The 23,224-nt window shown below is 42.5% G+C and overlaps 2 protein-coding genes across 3 annotated transcripts in view; one reads left to right on the forward strand and one right to left on the reverse strand.

Annotated features, from left to right (window-relative positions):
• The first annotated feature begins 2,883 nt into the window (after positions 1-2,883).
• anapc7 (anaphase promoting complex subunit 7) lies at positions 2,884-14,136 on the forward strand. Its single transcript, XM_051921218.1, has 11 exons — positions 2,884-3,091; positions 4,388-4,574; positions 4,801-4,920; positions 6,988-7,099; positions 9,406-9,559; positions 10,498-10,640; positions 11,175-11,292; positions 11,869-12,057; positions 12,248-12,480; positions 12,740-12,890; positions 13,296-14,136. Exons 1-11 carry the CDS (start codon positions 2,991-2,993, stop codon positions 13,483-13,485), a joined length of 1,698 nt encoding a protein of 565 aa, XP_051777178.1. The 5' UTR covers positions 2,884-2,990; the 3' UTR covers positions 13,486-14,136.
• Positions 14,137-14,280: 144 nt separating this feature from the next.
• The window catches only part of LOC114668460 (sarcoplasmic/endoplasmic reticulum calcium ATPase 2), a 63,671-nt gene continuing 54,727 nt past the window's right edge, over positions 14,281-23,224 (reverse strand). Inside the window, exons 19-21 of one of the 2 annotated variants that reach the window (XR_007933890.1) lie at positions 23,016-23,133; positions 17,591-19,251; positions 14,281-15,232 (exon numbers count right to left, since the gene is read on the reverse strand). Coding sequence is in view for 1 of the 2 variants with exons in the window: in XM_028824219.2 (XP_028680052.1) it covers positions 15,219-15,232; positions 19,131-19,251; positions 23,016-23,133 (253 nt within the window). In the remaining variant the exon portion in view is untranslated. The remainder of the gene's footprint in view (positions 15,233-17,590; positions 19,252-23,015; positions 23,134-23,224) is intronic. The other variant, XM_028824219.2, reaches the window with a different exon arrangement.

Genomic DNA, 23,224 nt, shown 5'->3' on the forward strand with positions numbered 1-23,224 from the left:
AGGAACTTTGGCACAGCGCTGCTACCTCAAGGATCCCGAGACTGGGGTTCGAGTCCCCCGGAATTCACCAAAGTGTTGTGCGAATGTCTGCGAACAATCCGCGGTTCTCCAAGCATATCCCGCTGTTCTATCGATTCGTCCCGCTTTTACCGTAGCACAAATCGATAAGGGTAAGCCATGTTTGTCGATCTGTGGTTCCCCTTAGATGAATACTGCAGCGGTGCTGGACAAGTTACACCAGCCACGGACGCGTCACCAGAAGAATGAGCAACAGCAGGAGCGCCTATAAAAAGGTCAACTCCGCAGAGTCGCACATGTTGTTTCGGCAAAAGGCAAACAGCCCTTTCAAAAACGGCGAGCACCTCAAAGCGCTATGGAAAGAGCAGTGAATCCATCCATTGTGGCGACGGTACATTAGTGTAAGAAGTGGGGTATGGAGAAGATCTCCAGTCCGACATAGCAGAGTGCCGAGTGCTTTGAAGACCTAAAACAAACCTGCTTAGTTCTTCAGAGGAAGTAATGTGGAGAGTCTCGAGGCTCAGATCCGTAATCTGGAGCGCCATCTCCAGCAGCAGCAACACAGGGATGGAGACAGATGAGGGGCTTGGACCTCTGCGTCTCCACCAACGCTTCTCCATCTGCTAAGGTCCGTTAGCCCAGGTGCGGAGATACCCGCAGAGCTTCAGGCTCATGGAGGTGGGGTGAAGTGTGGCAGATTGAGCTGTTACTGACCCTTGGTGAGCTGTGGGATGCAGGGGCCAGTGTTCTATCGAACCACGCAACCTACCGAAATGTGCTCCAAAGCTGTTCTGCGCACGCTCAGTGTACATTTATTTTAAATCAAAATCAATGTCACTTAAATAAGTAAAATTAAAGCAGACCCTATTAATTATTGTTTGTCGTTCAAGCCATTAGGAGCAAACGTACCCAGTTGCCTCAATCCGATTAATTTCCCAATTTAATTTTTTTTGTCCAGTATGGTTGCGATTTTAAGATGAACACGATTACGTGTAAATATTTGCTGGTTTAGCATATTTCGAAAAGACGGCACAAATCGTCAGAAAACCGGCCGGTGGTGAAAATGTGCAGGCAAAAAACAAGGCAGATCGTACAGGCGTCGTGATGCGGTGGCAGATCGTACAGGCGTCGTGATGCGGTGGCGAAGGGAGAGTCTCAAAGCTAAGATCCAGACCTGGAACGCAGTTTACAGCGCCAAAGAGGCCGCAACATCTGCATCTCCGCACAAGGAGGTTAACCTGCTTGCCTAAGGATGACCAGCGCTGAACATCCCGCTACACCGAACGACAGCACAACACTTCACATCCCTGTTGCGCCATCTGACAACACAGCAACACCAAACCCTGCTGATGTACCCTGCACGAACACCGTTTGGACGAATCTGTGCGCAGGTGCAGAGTTGGAAGTGGACGCTGGGGGACAGGGGGCAACGGCGCAGAACAAGTTGGGATGAATCGCCCAAGAATGAGCTGGCATTGCATCGTCAATAGCTGGAGCGCCGCCTATAAAAACGGCAACTCCGCACAGTCGCAACTATTTGGGCCAAAGGGAAGCCGTCCTTTTAAGAATAACGAGCCACCTTAAAGAACCATGTAAAGAGAAGAGGATCGATCCGTTGCGGAACTCGGCGTTGACGCTATAATACTACCGCACACCGTTTCTGCAACTTTAACAGCTGAAAGAAATCTCTCCTAAAATGAAGAGCGAATTGTTCACAATAATGACATTAGCAACGAATTTTTATAACAACCACTCTTCTAAAGTTAATGGCAACATTCACACAACATTTTGCTTAATTTGAAACTAAGACACATGAATTAATGCTTGAGTCTGTTAAAGTATTTGCAACGTTTTGACAGTCAAAAGCAAATAAACTGAACAACAATCCGGATTTGAATAACAGCAAATAATCATAATCGCATTTCGGAAAAACATATTGAGGCCACAAACAAGATCAGCCCCCGGGGAAAACTGAGATGTCAAGTCACAAACTCCAGGCAAACACTCCCAACACCCAGGCGAGATGTCCAGCAACCCGGCGTTATAAATTCACAGCAGCACTAACTCTATGGGCGGGTTAACAAACACGAGAACCGATGACGTCATTACACTGTGAGCATGCGCACTGCGCGATAATCCTAAATCTCATGGGCTCGGGCGACCTCATCTGTTTACTAATTCAGATGCATTGAAATGCCAATTCACTTAAGAAAGACAGTTTTGTAATGTGTGAGGGTTTAATAAAAAGGGAAAGCTCACCGAACCACGGGGAAAACGTGCACGGTCTGCACCTAGAGGGACTGCCATTAGACCACAGAATTTGGGCAATCGATGGCAGCGGCGTGAGCCAATAACCAATGACAGTTGAGCTTTGTTATATTTGACAGAACTCGCGAATAAGACCACTGTCCATTTATTATAATTAATAATCGATCACGCTAAAATAGACGATTCCGTTTTACGCTCTCAATCTTCGGCCAGTCCTCGCGCTAAAGAGCCTGGATATAATGAAGCTCTGACCTTATTTACACACATACAAGAACACACGCCGTGTTTGTTAACATGACTGTCCAGTCAGCTTTACATACCTGTTTGAGCTTTGTAAAGAGGCAGCTCGCTGTGACGTACGAAATATAAATGAGTGTCACGCTCCACAAACGTTATACTGAATGACCGGAGAGTCTCGGGGGACCATGCCGCTTACAAACAAGCTAAAAATGTTAACCGCTGAGCGAAAGGCACCCTACTGGTCCGATCGCCGCCTAATTCAAACAGGCACGCGGCGGGCGACAGCGGAAGGACCTCTACACTCCCATCAAAGGACCCCGGGGCGCCATATTCGGTGCGAAACTTTGAAGTGCGTCCGTGTCAGTCACTCGGATGCTTGAACGGTTCTCTTCTGCTCTCAGGCTTTTGTTCTTGTTTTAGTGAAATCTTAAAAAAAAGGAAAACAAAACAACAAAGTTGAAGTCATGAATGTCATTGATCATGTACGGGAAATGGCGGCTGCCGGACTTCATTCTAACGTCAGGATCCTTAGCAGTTTATTGCTAACAATGAGCAACAACAGCCCGTACGTAAGAAGTCTTCTTCTCTTGATTTTTGGGGGGTACTAACTGGTGAACGGATATGTGCGGATGGAGTCTTCGCAGTTCCTGCTTTGTAAATAGTGGGTGTGGCATATTTTGGACTCAGTTAAACACAGCTGTCACTTTTTGTCAGGTTTGCTCGCGTCGTATCACTGCAGATGTGGGGTGCTGTCCACATCCGCGAAGAGCCTGGAGATTTGTAACCGTTGGCCCTCTTTGGTTAAGCAGAACTAAAGAGGGATTTTCGGCTTTATGGGGTGATGAGTCAATGGAGGTCTAACACGCTAGCATGTCATTCTATTCTGTATGGAGGAAGGCATCCCATACATACCGTTATTGTTAAGCGATGTTAAAATTTCCCACTACACAAACGTGTCGTGTGCATTTTTCTTTTTCATAGCTACGATGTTTGGCACTTGTTACTCAATAGAAAATTAAAAAAAGGTTCATTTGAAATCCCACAAGACAAGTTTGTGTTAGAAATCGGAGGACGTGCGGCAACAGTTTAGTCATAACTGTAGATAGCTAAGAAAGATGCTGTCATTCCAGTCAGTGGTGTTCCGAGATTGTCACCCTAAACAATATTTACTTCTATAGCACATTTTCATACAGATGTAGTGTAAACAGCTTTACAAGGTAACAAAGAGAAAAAATACGAGAAAAGGAACAAGAAGGCATTAATATTAAAGAATTAACAAAAACCGTAAGGTCAGATTGCAGGGAGGACAATAAAAACAGAACAAAAAAATCCAGTTAGGCTGGAGAAAAAAAAAAAACAAAATCTGCAAGGGTTCTAAGGCCAAAAGACCACCCAGTCCCCACTGGGCATTGTACTTAACATAAATGTTCCTAAATCAAACCTCGTCGTTTTAATGCTTTATATAATAGGATGTAAAGAAGGTGGTCTTGTGGACAGCTGAGACCCCTGCCTTCTTCATTCCATCATCTCAGGGGGCCGAATGATGCCATGATCAGGTGGTGGTGGTGGTGGCGCACAGAAGAACTGGAAAAGACAGCAGAGAATAGTGGAGATTAGTACAGAGTGTGGACCCATATAGTCTATTAGGAACACAACTGAAATGTGGCGATGCAGAAGCCTTATTAATATAAACTAAACACTGAATTAGACACACCGATGATTAGGACATAAATGGAGAGCTGCTGTGTTTGGTGGTGGGAAATCATTTCCTGAAGACAAGACTTGAAAACTGTACGGAATAGCAGTACTTGTCACGTGTTTGGTGTCATTTCCTCTTTTTTTTTTTTTTGTTTGCTTGTAGGGAATTATTTACTCCCATGCAGAAGTACCAGCTCTTGGTGTACCACGCCGATGCCCTCTTCCATGACAAGGAGTACCGTAATGCGGCATGCAAGTTCACTATGGCCCTGCAGCAGAAGAAAGCCCTGAGCAAGACGTCTAAAGTGAGGCCGTCCATGGGGAGCTCAGCCGCCTCTCAGCAGGCGCAGGTAGGCATCACACTTGACTGTCCAAGGGGCATCATAGCTTTTGTCTTAAAACTTGAAATAAACCTGTGATTTGCCAGGCACACTTCATGTTTTTAATTCAGTTGTCGGGAGCAGTTTTTTATTATCTTAAACTAACTTCTGAACTCAAGACCTGTCTCTCTTTGAAGGATTTTTTGGTTATCTGGAGCTCCTGTTGGGAACTGTTTGCTTGTTTTTTTATTTTTAGAGCATACCTTCGGAAATCGAAGTGAGGTATAAAATTGCAGAGTGTTACACCATTTTGAAACTTGATAAGGATGCCATTTCTATACTGGATGGAATCCCATCGAGGCAGAGAACTCCAAAGGTGGGTAATTGGCGTGTGTGTTTAGTATTGTAGTAAAAAAAAAAAGTAATAGGCCGTGATAAGGTAGGACCTAGGACATGTGTAATCTAGTGAGTCACTTTGGATCAAAGCCCCTGCTAAATACACTGCTCAAAAAATGAAAGGAACACTTTGAAAACACACCAGATCTCAATGGAAAATAAAATCCTGCTGGCTATCTCTACTGATATGGACTGGGTTGTGTGTTAGGAGCGAAAGGATGGAAATGACAATCATCAACGTACAGAGAGCTGAAATCAAAGAAAACCCAAAAATCAAAGTCAAATAATGATGTGCCAGGCAGGCAGGCTAGTCCATTGAGGTATCGAGAAGCGAAGCAGAATGGAGGAAGTTCAGTATTGGTTTAAAAATATCGTGATCCTTATATTTCTGTACAACTGAGTAACAAAAAGAAATGCCGTAGGCACAGCTAATCATCAGCTCTAGTCAGGGTATGCCAGACTAAAGTCACAAGTCTTCAGCTGAGGCTAAAGGGGCATCTCTTATAATAGCAGGCAGATGTAGAAATACTTAACAAAAGATGAGAGTAGTGTCCGCTCTGGGGGCAGCTTAGTGTTTGTGCTGCCTCATGTGAAGCTCTAATTCTTCTTCACCATCCATCCATTGTCCACTGCGTATCCGAAGTCGGGTCGTGGGGGCAGTAGCCTAAGCAGGGAAGCCCAGACCTCCCTCTCCCCGGCCACCTCCTCCAGCTCCTCTGGAGGGACCCCGAGGTGTTCCCAGGCCAGCCAGGAGGTATAATCCCTCCATCGTGTCCGAACCACCTCAACTGACTCCTCTCAATGTGGAGGAGCAGCTACTCTACTCCGAGTCTCTCCAGGATAACTGAACTTCTCACCCTCTCTCTAAGGGAAAGTCCAGCCACCCTGTGGAGAAAACTCATTTCGGCCGCTTGTATCTGCGATCTTGCTCTTTCGGTCACTACCCAAAGCTCGTGGCCATAGGTGAGGGTAGGAACGTAGATCGACTGGTAAATCGACAGCCTCACCTTTTGGCTCAGCTCTCTCTTCACCACGACGGACCATTGCAGAGCCCGCATTACTGCAGATGCTGCACCGATCCGTCTGTCAACCTCCCACCATTTTGAATAAATCCGCAGTTACAAGTATTAAGGAAATCAATTTAAAATTTGACTTGTGTGAAGTCAAATATATACATTTCAATGTGATTTATTACTCTGACTTAACAGAATTGGCACTCCAGGCCCCATACAAAACCTCACACTGGTTCCATTCCAACTCAGCTGGTGTGGTGCTGAGGTGTCACGCGTCGCATGGCTGCACTCGGGTTCTAATCTGGGATCCTGAGTTGGTTTGTCGTGTGGTGGTTGCGGCAATGCGCTGTATCAGCGTGTGCTCCTAACCTCCTCCTTAAAGTATTTGTGGTTTTATTCTCTGCAATTAACTTTATTTTAAGCCGTTGTTTTTAAAATTAGGGTAGAGATCTATTTTGGTGAAAGTAAATAAGTAGTTCTGCGTCGTGCGATTGCTAATGTTTGCACGTGAAATGCTTTTAGAAATTGAAATCTGACGCTGCCCCCTCTCCAGAAAGAAACTTTTGCCTAATTTACCATCTTCTATAATCGTTTTTAAAGCCGTAGTCCGCCATTTAGTCCAGCATGTCCTTCAGTGAAAATTGAAATTGTATTTCGCCTGTGCTGCATACCTGGGAAATTGGATAGGTTGTCATGATTTGTCTAAGGGTCCGTAACTCCCCATTGGTGGGTGTAGTCATTAGCGATGGGTCATTCTGTGAGTCGTTCCCTTTTCCTAAATCACGTCATTGGTACTCCTGTTTGTTTTGCCCAGTGGGGGCCTCGGGGCCCCTGCAGATTTTGTTTTTTCTGACCTCACTTTACTCTTTGTTATTTAGTATTGTCTAATCTTATTTTTATATTTTGTCTTTTTGCTTTCTTCCTCTTGTAAAGCACTTTGAGCTCCATCATTTATTTGAAAACGTGCTCTAGAAAAAAATGTTCTTCTATCGCGTGTAAATGTTCGTTATTAATATGCCTGTTTTTATTTTTAGATCAACATGATGTTGGGTAATCTGTACAAAAAGGCGGGACAAGAGCGGTCAGCAGTTACCAGTTACAAAGAAGTGCTCCGGCAGTGTCCCCTTGCACTTGATGCAGCTATAGGTATTCGTGATTTGAATTTCGTCATGTAGTGCACGTCTTCTTTCTAATAGAAGTTGTTAACTTGATGTGTGCGTCTGTACAGCCCCGTTTACTTAGACTGGGGTGTCCAACTCTGGTCCTGGTGGGCCGCATTGGCTGCAGGTTTTCATTCTCACCCTTTTCCTAATCAGTGAGCCGTTTTCACGGCTCATTAACTCCTTTTCCATTCCTTTTCATAGCCCTGTTTAAGGATTCAGTCCTCTGAATTGATTCGTTTCTTTATTAAATGGCAGCCAAACAAAAATGAGACGTGAAATGAGCCGATAGATGATCAGCTAAACTGGAACATCAAACTCCAGCAAGTTTCTTAAACAGAAGCCGATTCTTACTGTTAAATAAAGCCATTATTGAACATCAGGACTTGTTGCTGCTCTCGTTCTGCCACAGCAGGCTGTAGATTTTCTGCTTTTTCTAAGACCACCATCAAGATGTTTTGGTGATCTGAGCAGATAAACATGACCAAGACTTTCACCTTTTTGTATTTTCTGGTTAGCTGGTCATGTGGCGACTCATTTTGTGTCTCGTTATCATTTTGCTGCTCATTAAAGAAAAAAGAAACAACTAAGGGGTCCGAGTCACGTCAATTAACACGAAGGCAAAACAAGTTAATCAGCCACAAAAACGGCTTACTAATTTAAGAAGATGGTGAGAATGAAAACCTGCAGCCACTGTGGCCCACCAGGACCGGAGTTGGACACCCCTGACTTAGACTATCGCCTGAAGCACAGGCTCACAGCTTTTGAGACCTTGGTTTAAGCCTTGGCCTGGTCACTGTGTGAGGTTGTCCTCTCCATGTGTGTGTGCGCCTCCTGTTGATGTCTGTGTACAATTTGAGTTGCAGCTGATGTTACTGCAATAAACGTTTGACCCTTCCAGTGAAAATGAATGATAGGATGGGTACATTTTGATCATTTTGTGAAAGAACCATTTTGTAGTCCATTACTTCCCAAGCTTCTATGGAAGCAAGGTTTTAGTTTATTCTGATTGTAGAGATGAGCAACATCTTGCCTTCACATTTCTTCATTAACTACCCTTGGTGTTGACCCCGAGTGTGAGATAAGCCCAAGTTTGACGTTTAATGATAAAGTATCTATCTAATGAACTGCTTTACCGTGCTAAACCTGAATAACGTTCGGCTTAATACTCTACTGACATCTACTGGATGAATAAACATGCTGTGAAAAATCGGGAATGTTTCTATACGTTTTGCCCCTCAAAGGTAAGTCAGCAATATTCTCGAGTGGGCCTTCAACCGAAACACAACGGCGTGGAAATGAGAAACTGTAAAGCCAGTTTTAGAACAAACTGAACCGGAACTGTTAGTTGAATCGAGAGGTAGCAACAACAATCTAAATAAAGAATTTTATTTTTCAGTTATTCGTTTATTTTATCAGTTGCCCTCGATTACCATAAGTAGTCCTGAATTGAAAACAAAACTTTTTTTTTTATTTTGGAATCCTTGCCTGCACTTATGTCTGTGGTATGAATTATAATTTTGGAAACAGAAGACTGTGTGTGACAGCTTAAAATCTTTCCCCAATTTCTTAGAACTATATCACAATCCCTGCAGTGTATTTTTCTGGGACGAATGCCAGTCTGCATAATTAAAAAACGTGAATCAGATTGTTTTGGGATGGAATTTTACAAAGTAAATTCCAAGGTGGGGTTTGCGTAAGGAGCTACAGCAGTTGCAGAACCTGGCAAAACCGGTTTGGAAGGCACGGTACCATCTGCCAGATTGAATTGGGACAAAGAGACCGTGGGAAGGGTGGGAGTGGAGTGGCCTGGCCCTCCACAGTGCTTGATAAAGAGATCCAGGGGAGGTCCCGGTGATCTCCTTTTGTGTGTGTGTGTATGCACTATCCATTGTAGGACCTTACGGTCAGAGATGCTGCAATTCCCAAATCAGACAGTGACGCTCTGTGCCCATTGTGAGCGGCAGCGCACTTCCCTGATGACTTGAGCTGAACTCTCTCGCTCTGTGTCGCCACCCCATTTGATCCAAGTTTTTCAGCTCCCTAAGGTTGCATCGCTCCACGTTACCTCAAGTACTCGAGGTTCTACTTGAAACCCCCCAGTCCGTCAGAATACGACATGTCCTTAAGTCTCATTGTAGGCCTTTCTCCCACCCCTTTGAAGATCCTAGTTTACTTGTAGCGCTTAACGTTTGCACTGTCAACCTGAGTTTTGTTTCCCCTTCTTGCACTTACCTTCTCAATTTTTCTCATCTCTGTACGTTTTTTCTGTTTGATCTTCCCTTTTTGCAGGATTGTTGTCCTTGTCGGTGAAAGGTGCAGAGGTGGCTTCGATGACGATGGACGTGATGCAGAGCATACCCAATCTGGACTGGCTCTCCGTCTGGATCAAGGCACATGCTTTCATACATTCGGGCGACAATATGAGGGCGATTAATACTATCTGGTATGTGTCAGGTGTGCGGAGTGTTGCTCCCTAAAAGAGTGACGTATCGAGACCCTGTTTAGTGATCACACATTCCACCTTACGCCACAAGGAAGACTGAGGGTAAACACAACATTATATTCTGGTGATGCAAGAAGATGGATCAGTGTTCGTAGTATAGTGGCCAAAAAGCATCTACCCGCTTGAGAGGGTGACTTACGCTGAGTCGCTTTGTTAAGATGAGTTGCCTCACTTCACAAAAGGGACAGGAAGAGTCTGTTGCCCTGTAGTGGGCACAGAATGTCAGACTGAGGAGAGTAAGAATCCCTTCGTTTCCGACACAGTACAACGTTAATTGGCAGATTTACATGGTAGTAATTTTGCATGTCGTCAGCTGCAAAATGTGTGTTTTGAGGTTCCCTGAGCGTAACGCTTTGTCACCTTCTCGGTTTGCCAGTTTCTCCATCATGGCTTGATGTCGTCCCATTTACACTACTGCTGTCCTCCCTCGTGTCGTTTCTGGGTTGTCGCTGTAGAATTTTAGCCCTGAATTCATTATTTAGCCGATCTCACAACTGACGTCTCGGATGGTTACCTCATCAACGGAACCGTTCCGCGTCCTCCCAGATCGAAGGGCAACTTCTATTTCTATCCAGTGCCCCTGGGAGCCACTTTTTGAAGTCAAGGAGGTGTAAACCTGTACATCTCCTCTCCACTTTGAGTCGCGGCAGGTTCTTCAGGATAAGCCTGGCCATGCTGTGTCAGCAGTATAGCAAGTCCTTCTTACAGGCCTACGTCCAGTTGTTCTGTTAATAGTAAAGTTGTCAGGTCACCGGCAGAAGGCGTCTTTCTTGCGGCCTTCAGAGCCCAGGATCACACCCTAAACCAACCAGTTGCTATGTGTTACTTTTATTCTGCACAATTAGAGCATTTACACTGTGGTGTTTTTGGTTTTCTAGTTCCTTGGAGAAGAAATCATTGTTACGGGATAATGTCGACCTTCTCATCAGCCTTGCAGATTTGTATTTCCGAGCTGGAGATAACAAGAATGCCATTCTTAAGTTTGAGCAGGCACAGATGCTGGACCCTTATGTGATAAAAGGTGAGACAGGAAGGTTGGGTCAGTGACTCCACAAAAGAACTTGCACATTCACATTTTTATTTTGGGTGCAATTTATTGTTACAGGGTAGGATTTGCTAATATTGCTGGGATTGGCTTCTGCAGACCCCCCGTAACCCTGTAGTTAGGATATAGCGGCTTGGATAATGGATGGGTGGATATATGAACCTCTGCACAAGGGCTGATTTTTTTTAGAAAACCCTGGCAGGGGTGTTAGTCTATCACAAAGCCCACTTCTGCACACACTCACATCTCTGTTTGCACATTTGGATCCACCATTTGACCCAACATCCACGATCTGGGGAATGGGAGTAGAAATTCAGAGTAAATACCCGGAGAAGAATCCAGTGAGACCAGGCAGGATGCTAGAAGTGGCAAATGTTCGAGTGGGAAAAACTTTATTTGTATTGCAAGTGTTCATCGTACACGTCAGCTTCCTTTGTAATGGACACATTTGTACTCTGAATGCTCGCGTCTTCTGATCTTCTCAGCACCTTCTGTCTGTTCTCCTTCTAGGAATGGATGTGTATGGCTACCTGCTGGCTCGGGAGTGCCACTTAGACGACGTGGAAGTCCTCGGTGGCCGCTTGTTTAACATCTCTGATCAGCACGCGGAGCCCTGGGTCATCTCTGGGTACATGTTAAGATTACATTTTGGTAGTGCGGGGTTGGCATTTTGCTTTCTAATTCAAACTTTACTTCACGCACAGATGTCCGTGGGTGGAGGAATGGGAGATACTCCGTACTGGCTCAGAGTCTTTGCGTTACCAAACCAGTTTATTTTTCTCTATACTTTAGAACACCCATCGATGAAGACTAGAAGGGTAGTTGAGGCATATGCTAGAAGCAGGGGGTACAGATATGAATGGGGACAATTAATGCTAGATAAAATGTTCATCACTTTTGGTAGACTCTTATAAAATTGTGACTTGTAGCATTCTTTTTTGAATTATTTGTAGGACTAGGGTGTTGTACCATGATAGCCATTATGAATGTAGTGAAAGCCAATAAAAGGAGTCATTTTGCTTGGCTTAACTAAAAAGATTACAATATGCAAGCTGTCGAGGCAACTCAGGCCCCTTCTTCAGGTAAGATGTAATCCTAACCTCGAAAGCTTGCATATTGTAATCTTTTTAGTTAGCCAATAAAAGATGTCATTTTGCTTAACTTTTCACTTGGACTATGTTTCGTATCTTCTGGTGCACTTCAGGTGCCACAGCTTCTACAGCAAACGATATTCTCGGGCTCTGTATCTGGGAGCCAAAGCGATCCAGCTGAACAGCAACAGCGTGCAGGCATTGCTCCTGAAAGGAGCAGCTCTGAGGAATATGGGCCGTGTTCAGGAAGCCATCATTCATTTCAGAGAAGCCATGCGACTAGCCCCTTCACGTCTCGACTGCTATGAAGGCAAGTCTGTGAATACTGCAATATAAAAGTTATAAATTTGCTATCTGTGTGCACCTCGAGTTTTATCTAGCTTGTTTGTAATCCTTTAGGACTATAAAACCACGAGCAGTAATTATGTTATGGTACTTATAAATGCATTATGTAAAGGGGAGAGTCGTTTGCTTACTTAATATCGTCTTGACTTTTGCAGGACTCATTGACTGCTATCTGGCCTCAAACAGCATCCGTGAAGCGATGGGAATGGCCAACAACGTCTACAAGAACTTAGGAGCTAATGCCCAAACTTTAACCATACTTGCTACAGTGTGCCTAGAAGATCCAATGACCCAAGAGAAGGCCAAGACCCTGCTCGACAAAGCATTAGCTCAGCGGCCAGACTATATCAAGGCTGTCGTCAAGAAGGCTGAATTGCTCAGTAAGAATCCTGCATTAAGCTTTAGGGGTTCTCCTTATTTAGATTTAGCCCTTCTTCTGCGAGAGGGCAACTCCGTCCACAGAAAAGCAAACGCGAGTGGTGCTTTTGTATTTTAAACTTATTTTAGATTACGCAGGACGCTAGACTCTACCAGCTTTTTAAAGTGAACATGCAAAAATGTGTCCCGTTTGCCTGAAGGCTAAAGAATTGGCTTTGAGTTATGCTGAATGTTTTTCTGGGGCTTCCTTGTACTTTACAGATCGAGAACAGAAATACGATGAGGGAATCACTCTTCTACGAAATGCACTGGCTAATCAGAGTGACTGCGTTCTGCACCGCATGCTTGGCGACTTCTTAGTGGCAGTCAGTGACTATCAGGAGGCCATGGACCAGTACAGCATAGCACTGAGGTAAGGAATGGCCGCATTGCCTAGAGCTCAATGGAAACCACTTCATAGATATAAAGCTAGATACGCCAATCTGCACAAGCAGAAGCACTATTAATATCATTTTAAAAATTAACTTTCTTCTTTTTAACTAGTTTCTCCAAATCTGCAAATGAAACCCAAAGCACATATCGTACAATACTAAAATGTGTCAACGTGAAGTTTGTACTGTCACATTATGCATATTCGTCACCAATAATCTGTTATGTTCACAGTGAGGAAATTGCTGTTGTGACAAGTGCACAAAGCATTACCATACTTCCTAAAGATGGACAGTTTGCTCTTGGTTTTACACTTTTTGATTAATTTGTACAACGAACATTCCAGTTTGGGATTGTAGTCTAAACATTGCTTGGTGTTTTTATGCAGCTTGGACCCAAACGATCAAAAATCTCTAGAGGGGATGCAGAAAATGGAAAAGGAAGAGAGTCCCACAGAAGCAACGGCAGAGGAGGATGTGGATGACATGGAAGGCAGTGGAGAAGAAGGAGATCTGGAGGGGAGTGACAGCGAAGCGGCACAGTGGGCCGATCAGGTGCAGTGGTTTGGAATGCAGTGACAAAAGTGCGCAAGACGGAGACGAAGTATGTGGAAGACGCAAACTTTTACCTGTTGACTGTTTTCAGGTGCTGTTATTTAGTTCAGTGAACTCTTCATTTCTTCTTACGTCAATAATTAATAAGAACTAAATGGCTTATTTATAAAACTGGAAAATATTGGCATCTACGTCTGGGGTGCCATCTTTTCCCTACGGGGCATTGTACTCTTTGTCATAATGGAGAAGGCAAAGTATAAAGCCATGATCGTTAGAGGATGTTGACTGCATGGTAACGTTGTATTATTCCAGTATGTGCTGCAAGTCATGGGGTGTCAAAGCATTTGAAGACCTCTGTAGTTACAATTATTAGCACTTTAAACCATTTTTTTTTTTGTATTTGATCAGTTTGTTTACCTGTAATCTGTGAATATAACATTGTCTTAAAGAACTGCTTTGTTAAAGCACAAGTTCGACACCTGCATGGACGAAGAATTCAGGTTAAATGAGTCGAACGGGACGGTCCAACACTCCTGCTCCGTAAACACTGAGCGATTTGCTGAGGAGCAAGTGGTCAAGTGCTTAAGACATTACATTTCTAGACCTTAAAATTGTATTTTTGTATTTTCATTGTGCTGTTTTTTCTGAATAATAAAGTTCAATATTTACAAGCTTGAGATTTTTGTTTTGGCTTTGCACAGAGAACAGAAGATGGCCCGGCCCAGAAAAATCAGAACAAACAAAACTACAACTTACGATCTAAGTGACAAAAAGAAGCAGAGGCGAACAAACTACACTTCAAGAAAATACTGAAAAATGTTCAGTTGGTATAATTTAATCACTTAAAAATGAAGAGGAAACATCCATCCTTCTATAATCTTCATTTTTCCCCACACTATTTTTTCGTGAATGTTGTAAACTTGTGTAACATGAAAAAAAAAAAAGAAAAGAAAAAGAGCACGATAGCTCAAATGCTACACCACATTCAAACCAAAGCAATTTTATATCCCATTTTTTTTTGTCTGAAAGCATGAACTGTGATGCTTATTACAATCAAATAAAATTCACAGCTGATCATATTTACATGAAGGACCATGCCAAATGTTACAGATTGCATTAACACATATGCATCACAAACTGACTGGGCAGTAATCGACTACTGCTGTATACTTCAATAAGTTACTTTACGGTGCAAAAAATAAAATAAAATTCTAGTAATGTATTTTGCACACACAAGCTTTCCTTAGGAAAAATATCAGGCTCTATCAAATTATGGAGGAGGGGTTTACAGTATGAACACTGAAGAACAAACTGATTTATATATAACTGCAATATTGTACATAGCTTTTAAAAATGAAACGCCAGAACATTTTGGCTACTGCCACCTGGAGACATGCATTACAGTTTTCAGTACATTGGTATTCTCTAGGGCATCGTCTACAGAAGAAAGTGAGATTTAAGTTAACACGCCAACTTCCAGCCTCTTCAGTAACATTCAAAACTAAGCCAAAAAACAGGCTTCATGCAGCGGCGGAGTCCAGGGAATCTCTTCAGCAGTTACTGATGTCCTCACGCTTATTTACTTTTATTTTTTTTCCTTTTTTAAACCAGACTTGCTTTTTCTACAAGAACACACCATTTTCCTTCTTCCTTGATTGCACATGCACTGATCTTGATAAATGTGGTGCTGCTCAAAACACACATGCACGCTAAAAAACCCTTACATTTTCTTTTTTTTTTTTTTTTTAAACTGTGCTTTACTCTTCCCTGGCTAGAGGAGAGGAAAAGGGAGAGAAAAGAGAGAAAAAAGAAAGTGTGTAAGCAAAGGGACAAGTGAAAGCATTTCACAACACACACAAATCCAAATGATAGCAAGCAACACCAACCAAACACTCAAGAATTACAAGTAGTTTGCAAAGAAAGCAGAAGGAACTGAGGATAGGAACTGGTGCGCGTGTGTGTGTTTGTGTGTGCACATTGTTGTTTATGTTGATAAAATCCTTACAGACTGCCCAGGCAGTTGGTCCATCTTTCCTAGGGCCTTACTTACAAAGGAGTATCAAGCAGGAAACAAAGGTTAAAAAAAGGATACAGAATATCTAGGAAAAGGAACTAAGCAGGTAGGAAGAAAGCTGAAGGAGTTAGTTAGGATTCGTTAATTTGGCTGCCTGCTATTCAACTTTTTCATGCTTCCTCGTTTGTACGGTTTGTCTTCGCATTGTCATATTTGACTCGAACGTCATTCAATCTACAGGCTCACTGAGCTGTGCTGCATCTGGAAAAGGTTCAGTGCAATAGACTTTCATCCTAAAGGTGTGCTCACGGCCTAAGATGGCATTACTACAGATACAATATTGAATCAATTATAGATCCAAGACCTTCTAGATTTTACTCAACAGCTTCTGAATTCGAGTATTCTCCAGCAAGAAGCTAAAAATATTTTTGAATCCCTAAAACTCATTTTTATTAACTACATATAAACTACATGTAAAACCCGAGGCCCTGACTCACTACTGTTACTGAAGGCCTCCTGGCATCTTTCGAAAAGAGAAAGGTGTACCCCCCATGCCCACCACTGCAAGGTCATTTTTGCCCCCAAATGATCGCATCTCCAATTGTCTCTCTTACCTTTTCACCACATAAATGGTTAAGATGTGGCTCCCCCAATGTCTATGTAAAGCACCCTGAGTAGTTATGTAATTATAATTAACTAATTTAAATCAATGATGCACGAGAGAGAGAAAAAAAAAAAAGGAAAATCCAATTAAAGTGTAAAAAAAAAAAAACACTGAAAAGCACTTGCTTTTGAATGAGTAAGGAATTTAAGTTAAGCTACAACAAACATAGTAAATGAAGGTAGCAATTTGAAAAGAAATAAATCTGAAAATAAGTAAAACAGTCAGTCAGTCATTATCCAACTCGCTATATCCTAACTACAGGGTCACGGGGGGTCTGCTGGAGCCAATCCCAGCCAACACAGGGTGCAAGGCAGGAACAAATCCCGGGCAGGGCGCCAGCCCACACACCAAGCACACACTAGGGACAATTTAGAATCGTCAATGCACCTAACCTGCATGTCTTTGAACTGTGGGAGAGAACATGCAAACTCCATGCAGGGAGGACCCGAGAAGCAAACCCAGGTCTCCTTACTGCGAGGCAGCAGCGCTACCACTGCGCCACCGTGCCACCATAAGTAAAACAAATACAAGGTAAATAAGCAGAATACTGAAAGAGTTTAAATCTACACAATGTTGGGGATGAGGTGCTGCCTCAAGCAGGGTTCCTGCTCACAAGTTAGGGAAGAAAAGAACAGGAGATCGGCCATTGGAGGAGAGCAGCGTTCACACTCGCACAGGCATTGTAGCAGTCTGTCATTGTGAAGAGGGAGCAGAGACAAAAAACAAAGCTCATGATTTACCGGTCAACGTATGGTCCTACTGTCACCTATGCTCATAAACTGGGTAGTGACTGAAAAAACTCAATAGCAGATACGAGTGGCAGAAACGAGTTTCATTCTCAGGGTGTTTGGGCTTATGAAGATTAAAGTAGAGCCAATGCTCCTCCACTTCACAAGGAGCCATTTGAGATGGTTCAGGCTTCTGATTAAGAGATCTCCTGGACACCTCCATGGGGAGTTGTTTCGAGCATGTCCAACTAGGAGGAGGCCTCAGGGCAGACCCCGGACACAATGGAGAGATTTTACATCTCGCCTGGCTTGGCAAGGCCTCGTTATTCCCACTTCCCCCAAGACAAGACTGAGGAAGTGGAAGGGAAAAGGGATGTCTGGACATCTTTGCTTACAGTGCTGACCCGGTGACCTGGACTGGCTAAGCGGTAGAAAACGGATAACGTAGTGGTGGTGGTGGGGGGGGGGGAATCAAATTAAAATTTCTTCAATGGGGAGGAATTAGGATGGGGATGTCTCATTGGCTTCACTCAACTGACATCCTTCCATAAAACAAACAACTTAAAATATAAGAGGGCTTCAACTAACCTGCACATATGTTCCTATTAGCTACAGTAGAGAAGATCAGCCAAGATAAGGAAACAAATGTAACACACTGTAAGAGAGCATGCATGAGAAGACATAAAACAAACAAAATGGACACATGCAGGGAATTATACTCACTTTAGGTGATGGACTTAGGTAGGCATTGGAAGAAATACAGTTAAGCTTGTTAACATAGTAGTAGTGCCTTGGTATTGCAGAAAACATGCTCCAGAGGTATACTAATCTACTGCCGATTATACCGAACAAGCTAAACTAAAGGTCTGTCTTTTTTTATATACTACTGACGTGGTATTTACTATAATACAGAGGTACTCAATAGGTTAATGGCTATGTACACATTTACAGCCTTCTCACAATAGCCTCCTCCCCCCCCCCCCCCCCTTAATAATGGCCATTAAGCGACTAAAAATACAAGACTGGTTAACATAGTGTGTCCGTCTGCAGGTGACAGACATTCAAGTATATGAATATGCCATACAAGTTAAGACACAATGAATCTCCTTAGCAAACGCAAGAGTACAAACACATACCATTTTTTTATTTATTTTTTTCCAACTTCAATTTCAAATAAAATTAGTTGTGTAGGATGGTCAGTGAATGACATAAGAAAACTTAAAGGTTCAGATAGAATAAAAAAAATAAATACTTTTAAAACCTTATGAAGGACAAACACGGGGAGCAGAATTTTCTGCAGAAGCAAGAATGGGCATACCTCAAACACAGAAGGGAAGGACCTCAAATCATAGAAGGGAAGGGTGTAAACAAGAATAATTAACATAGGTTACACAAACAAAAGCAATTTTGCTTGAGGTAGCTGAGTTCTGCTCCAAATGCAGAAAAACTGGCATTGAAATATATATATATATAAAAAAAAAAACTGGTACAGGCATGTAAAAACAGTTGATACAGGAGGGAAAAGAAAAAAAAAATAAAATAAAAAATAAATAACACACCCACTTTGCCATGCTTGAAACACAGTACATGCGGTTTTGTTTTAATAGTTCCCAGAAGTAAACTTTCTTTTCTAAAAGATCCTACCAAAGCATCCCTTGAAGAATGTATGTCCGTTAGCCTACATGGTTCTCCATTTTTACAAAATAGACAAAAATAATGGCTAAAACAGATTAGTAAACAAAATGCTGTACATGCTCCTTCCTCTCAAAAACATCTACAAAAACAAATATTTGCATAAAATAGTGTTAAATCTCTGTACATGATCAAATGAATTTGTTTAAACTTATCTTTGGGAACCCAACCATCCACACACCCCCAGCCCCACCAACTCCCTGGTTTATTTTCTTAGGAATGAAACAAACCTAAATAGATTTAAAAAAAAATAAATAAAAATATACGGGGAGGGGCATACACCCCCAGAACCCTTTAACAGTTTTGTATTAACCAATTCAGCAGAATCAGACAGCTCTTTTTAATGGTAACATAAAAAAATAACACATTAAGGGTAGTTTTATTAGTTTTCCTTGACTTTATCCAAAACAAACCTCTGTCAGTCAAGACCAGAACATGTCAGAAATGTTAGTGTCTGTACTGTAGAGCCAGGCTACAAGGGGTGCAGAGACCAGCACAAACGGCCACGATATCCCCTCTGTGCATGCTGACAAAGCACAACCACTGCCCGAAGGCTTTGCAAGCTCTTTACCAGGCTCCAAGTAGTTACGGGCAGCAAATTTGAGCAATTCATCTAAGAGGATGACGGGAAGTGAAATTTTCAGCACCATCAGCCACTGTATAACGTTCAATGGGGTGATCTGGAAAATTAACTGGGTACGGAAGAGATACAAAAACATTAATTACAATATTTTAAATCTCCAAACGTATTACCATTCTACATAAAATATTGTACAACTTCTAGACAATAAAGTTGAACCCAGTTACCTCAGTTTAAATTTTAAATAGCAATAACACTGCACTGTACAGCGACAAGAAAAAGTACGTAAACATATTGAAAATAACCGCAGTTATGTATAAATTTTTCATAAAATATGGTTCGATTGTCACTTAAGTTATAATAATTAAAACACACAATGTGGTTGGCTGGAAAAGGCCAATGATCCCATAGGCTAAAGACTTCAACAAAAGCTAATTGTGTCATCTCCAGACAGAGGAGCAGCTTCAGCGACAGACTGCTGTCACCGTCCTGCTCCACTGACAGACTGAGGAGATCGTTCCTCCCCCACACTATGCGACTCTTCAATTCCACTCTGGGGGGGTAAACGTTAACATTATACAAAGTTATTGTCTGTCTGTATACCTGCATTGTTATCACTCTTTAATTTAATATTGTTTTTTATCAGTATGCTGCTGCTGGAGTATGTGAATTTCCCCTTGGGATTAATAAAGTATCTAATTTAAGTCTGGAGTTAGCAAACCTGGAATCCAATCAATGAAACAAGACTGGAGATGAGGTGTAACGGTACTTTGACCTATGGAATAGGACTGAAATATTTAGAGAGTCTGCAGTTCACATGAAGTTTCTGCTGATTTGAAGAATGCCTCACAAATAAAAAGGATTTTAGAAGATCTACGATCAAGAACTCTTGAATTGCTTAAAGTTGGAAAGGTTTTCAAAGCAATTAAGAGTTTAGATATTTGCTGGTCCACAGTTAAAGAAGCTTAACAAAAATGGAGACGATTTAGTTCTGTCTCTGCTCTTCCAAAAAACTGGGTGTCCAGGGAAGAGTTCTCAAAGGAAACAAAACAAAATGTTCAAGTACTCTAGAGAGAACAGCTAAAGGCTCAAAGAGATCATTGAAGCAGGTGAACACCTCTGTTCATGAGTCTACCATGCACAAAATACTGAGGAGGTGTGTTGTCCATAGTAGGATACCAAAGACAAAGCTTATGTTCTCTTTAAAAAAATTTAAAATAAAAAATTACACAATATCGCTGCATGCCTAAAGTTTGGCAAAGACAATCTTCAAAACAATGCCACTGGGAAAATATTTTGTAGACCGACTAAACCAAGGTTGAACTGTTCAAGAAGATTATGCAGCAGTATACATGGTGTAAAAAGGCAATGCAAACCAGCATGGAAACATCATAACCACAATTAAGTACAGTGGAGGGTGCTTCATGATTTGAGGTTGCTCTTGCTGTCACGGAGAAAATAATTTCAAACGTTTAACTAAGAAATCAGCAGAAAATGGGCGATGGTGCAGAATGTTTAAATATAAAAAAATTTGCTTTTTGGAAAGGTCCAGTCAGGGCCTAGACCTTAACCTATTAGAGATGCTGTGTAATGACCTCTAGAGAGGTATTCACACAAGACACCCTAATAATACAGAGGAGCTTGAAGCAGTTCCAGAACAAAAAATCTTACAAAATTTCCTCCTGAACGTTGCACAGATCCCATTCTCAGCTACCAGAAACGTTCGTTCGAAGTTAATTCAGCAAATGGAGGTTCAACTGGTTATTAAAATCAAAAAGTTGACTTCATTTTTTTTTTTTAGCACATTGGGAATGTGTGATGGGTACATTGAATAAAGACATGAAAGATCATAAATGTTTGTGTGTTATTAGTGTATGCATATTGTGTCAATATTTGTCACCTAAATGAAGACTGCATCACATTTTATGACCAATTAATGCAGAAAAACAGTTAATTTCAAATGGTTCACCTATTTTTCTTGCCACTTTAAGGCACTGCAAATGTACTTTGATTACATGTAATGCTGGACTAACAGCAATGCGCAAAGCAATCACATCAGAATCAAACTGCATACTGTGTTACACAGAGCAAAAAACACTGTACAATTTTTACTGCCACTTACAGAGAGCCACATACAAAGAAAGCACATCATAGAAAATGTCACAACAAGCACTTCAGATCTTTTTTCAACAGTTTACGTTGCCTTGCACACCAAAATAAACTTCACGCCCCCAGGTGACTACTTTAGGCTCCGGTTTTTGTCATTTCAAAGTCAGCATCTAATGAAAATCTAACTTTCCTCCACTTCAAGGTATGAAGTTGACATGACAGTTATGTGAATTGCTCAAGTTGAAAACTTTCTGCAGCTTTTAGCAATATCTTAACCATGCCCTTATAAATGATGTTGTGTATGTTATTCGTGACTGATATCTTGTATCACTTCTAAATACGTGTGTAGCGGCTGCTGCTTCACCACCTGAGGCCACAGGTCCGCCACGCCCTCGACCCTCTGCAGTTCGCATACCAGGAGAAGGTGGGAGCGGAGGATGCCATCATCTACATGCTACACCGATCCCTCTCCCACTTGGACAGAGGCAGAGGTGCTGTAAGAATTATGTTTCTGGACTTCTCTAGCGCCTTCAACACCATCCAACCTCTGCTCCTTAGGGACAAGCTGACAGAGATGGGAGTAGATTCACACCTGGTGGCATGGATCGTGGACTCTCTTACAGACAGACCTCAGTATGTGCGTCTCGGGAACTGCAGGTCTGACATTGTGGTCAGCAGCACAGGAGCGCCGCAGGGGACTGTACTTTCTCCGGTCCTGTTCAGCCTATATACATCGGACTTCCAATACAACTCAGTCTTGCCACATGCAAAAGTTCGCTGACGACACTGCTATCGTGGGCTGCATCAGGAGTGGGCAGGAGGAGGAATATAGGAACCTCATCAAGGACTTTGTTAAATGGTGCGACTCAAACCACCTACACCTGAACACCAGCAAAACCAAGGAGCTGGTGGTGGATTTTAGGAGGACCAGGCCCCTCACACACCCCGTGATCATGACTGTGTGCAGAGGGTGCAGACCTATAAATACCTGGGAGTGCAGCTGGATGATAAACTGGACTGGACTGCCAATACTGATGCTCTGTGCAAGAGAGGACAGAACTGACTATACTTCCTTAGAAGGCTGGCGTCCTTCAACATCTGCAATAAAATGCTGCAGATGTTCTATCAGACGGTTGTGGCGAGCACCCTCTTCTATGCGGTGGTGTGCTGGGGAGGCAGCATAAAGAAGAAGGACGCCTCACGCCTGGACAAACTGGTGAGGAAGGCAGGCTCTACTGTAGGCACAGAGCTGGACAGTTTGACATCCGTGGCAGAGCGACGGGCGCTGAGCAGACTCCTGTCAATCATGGAGAATCCACTGCATCCACTGAACAGGATCATCTCCAGACAGAGGAGCAGCTTCAGCGACAGACTGCTGTCACCGTCCTGCTCCACTGACAGACTGAGGAGATCGTTCCTCCACCACACTATGCGACTCTTCAATTCTACCCGAGGGGTATAAACGTTAACATTATGCAAAGTTATTGTCTGTTATACCTGCCTCGCACTCTCCACCTTGCACTTTTTAACTTGCACTGTGTTTTTATCACTCTAATATTGTTTTTATCAGTATGCGAATTTCCCCTTGGGGATTAATAAAGTATCTATCTGTCTATCTAATATACTATGACCATATGCACAGTCACAGGTGTTTTGACCTTCAAAATGGTGGGTTTGTTTTTGACTGTTACATGGGTGTAATTAATAGTTAAACAGGAAAAATAAAGATTATACAAGTCATCACAAAACAAGTAAAGGTCAACTTACAGGCAGTGGCTCAACATAGAGAATCAAGAAATGTAGGGACATAGATAAGCAGATGGCTCCTAGCAACCATACATTCTCCCAAGGAGGCATCCTCAACAGGGACTGGTTTTCTGACAAACTGCAGCAAGAGAATACAGATGACATTCAGTTATCTAGAATAACGATTTCTTTTATGGACTAGAAGAGACATTTACATAAACATTTGACAT

This window comes from Erpetoichthys calabaricus, chromosome 18 (assembly GCF_900747795.2).
Source record: "Erpetoichthys calabaricus chromosome 18, fErpCal1.3, whole genome shotgun sequence".
NCBI lineage: Eukaryota > Metazoa > Chordata > Cladistia > Polypteriformes > Polypteridae > Erpetoichthys > Erpetoichthys calabaricus.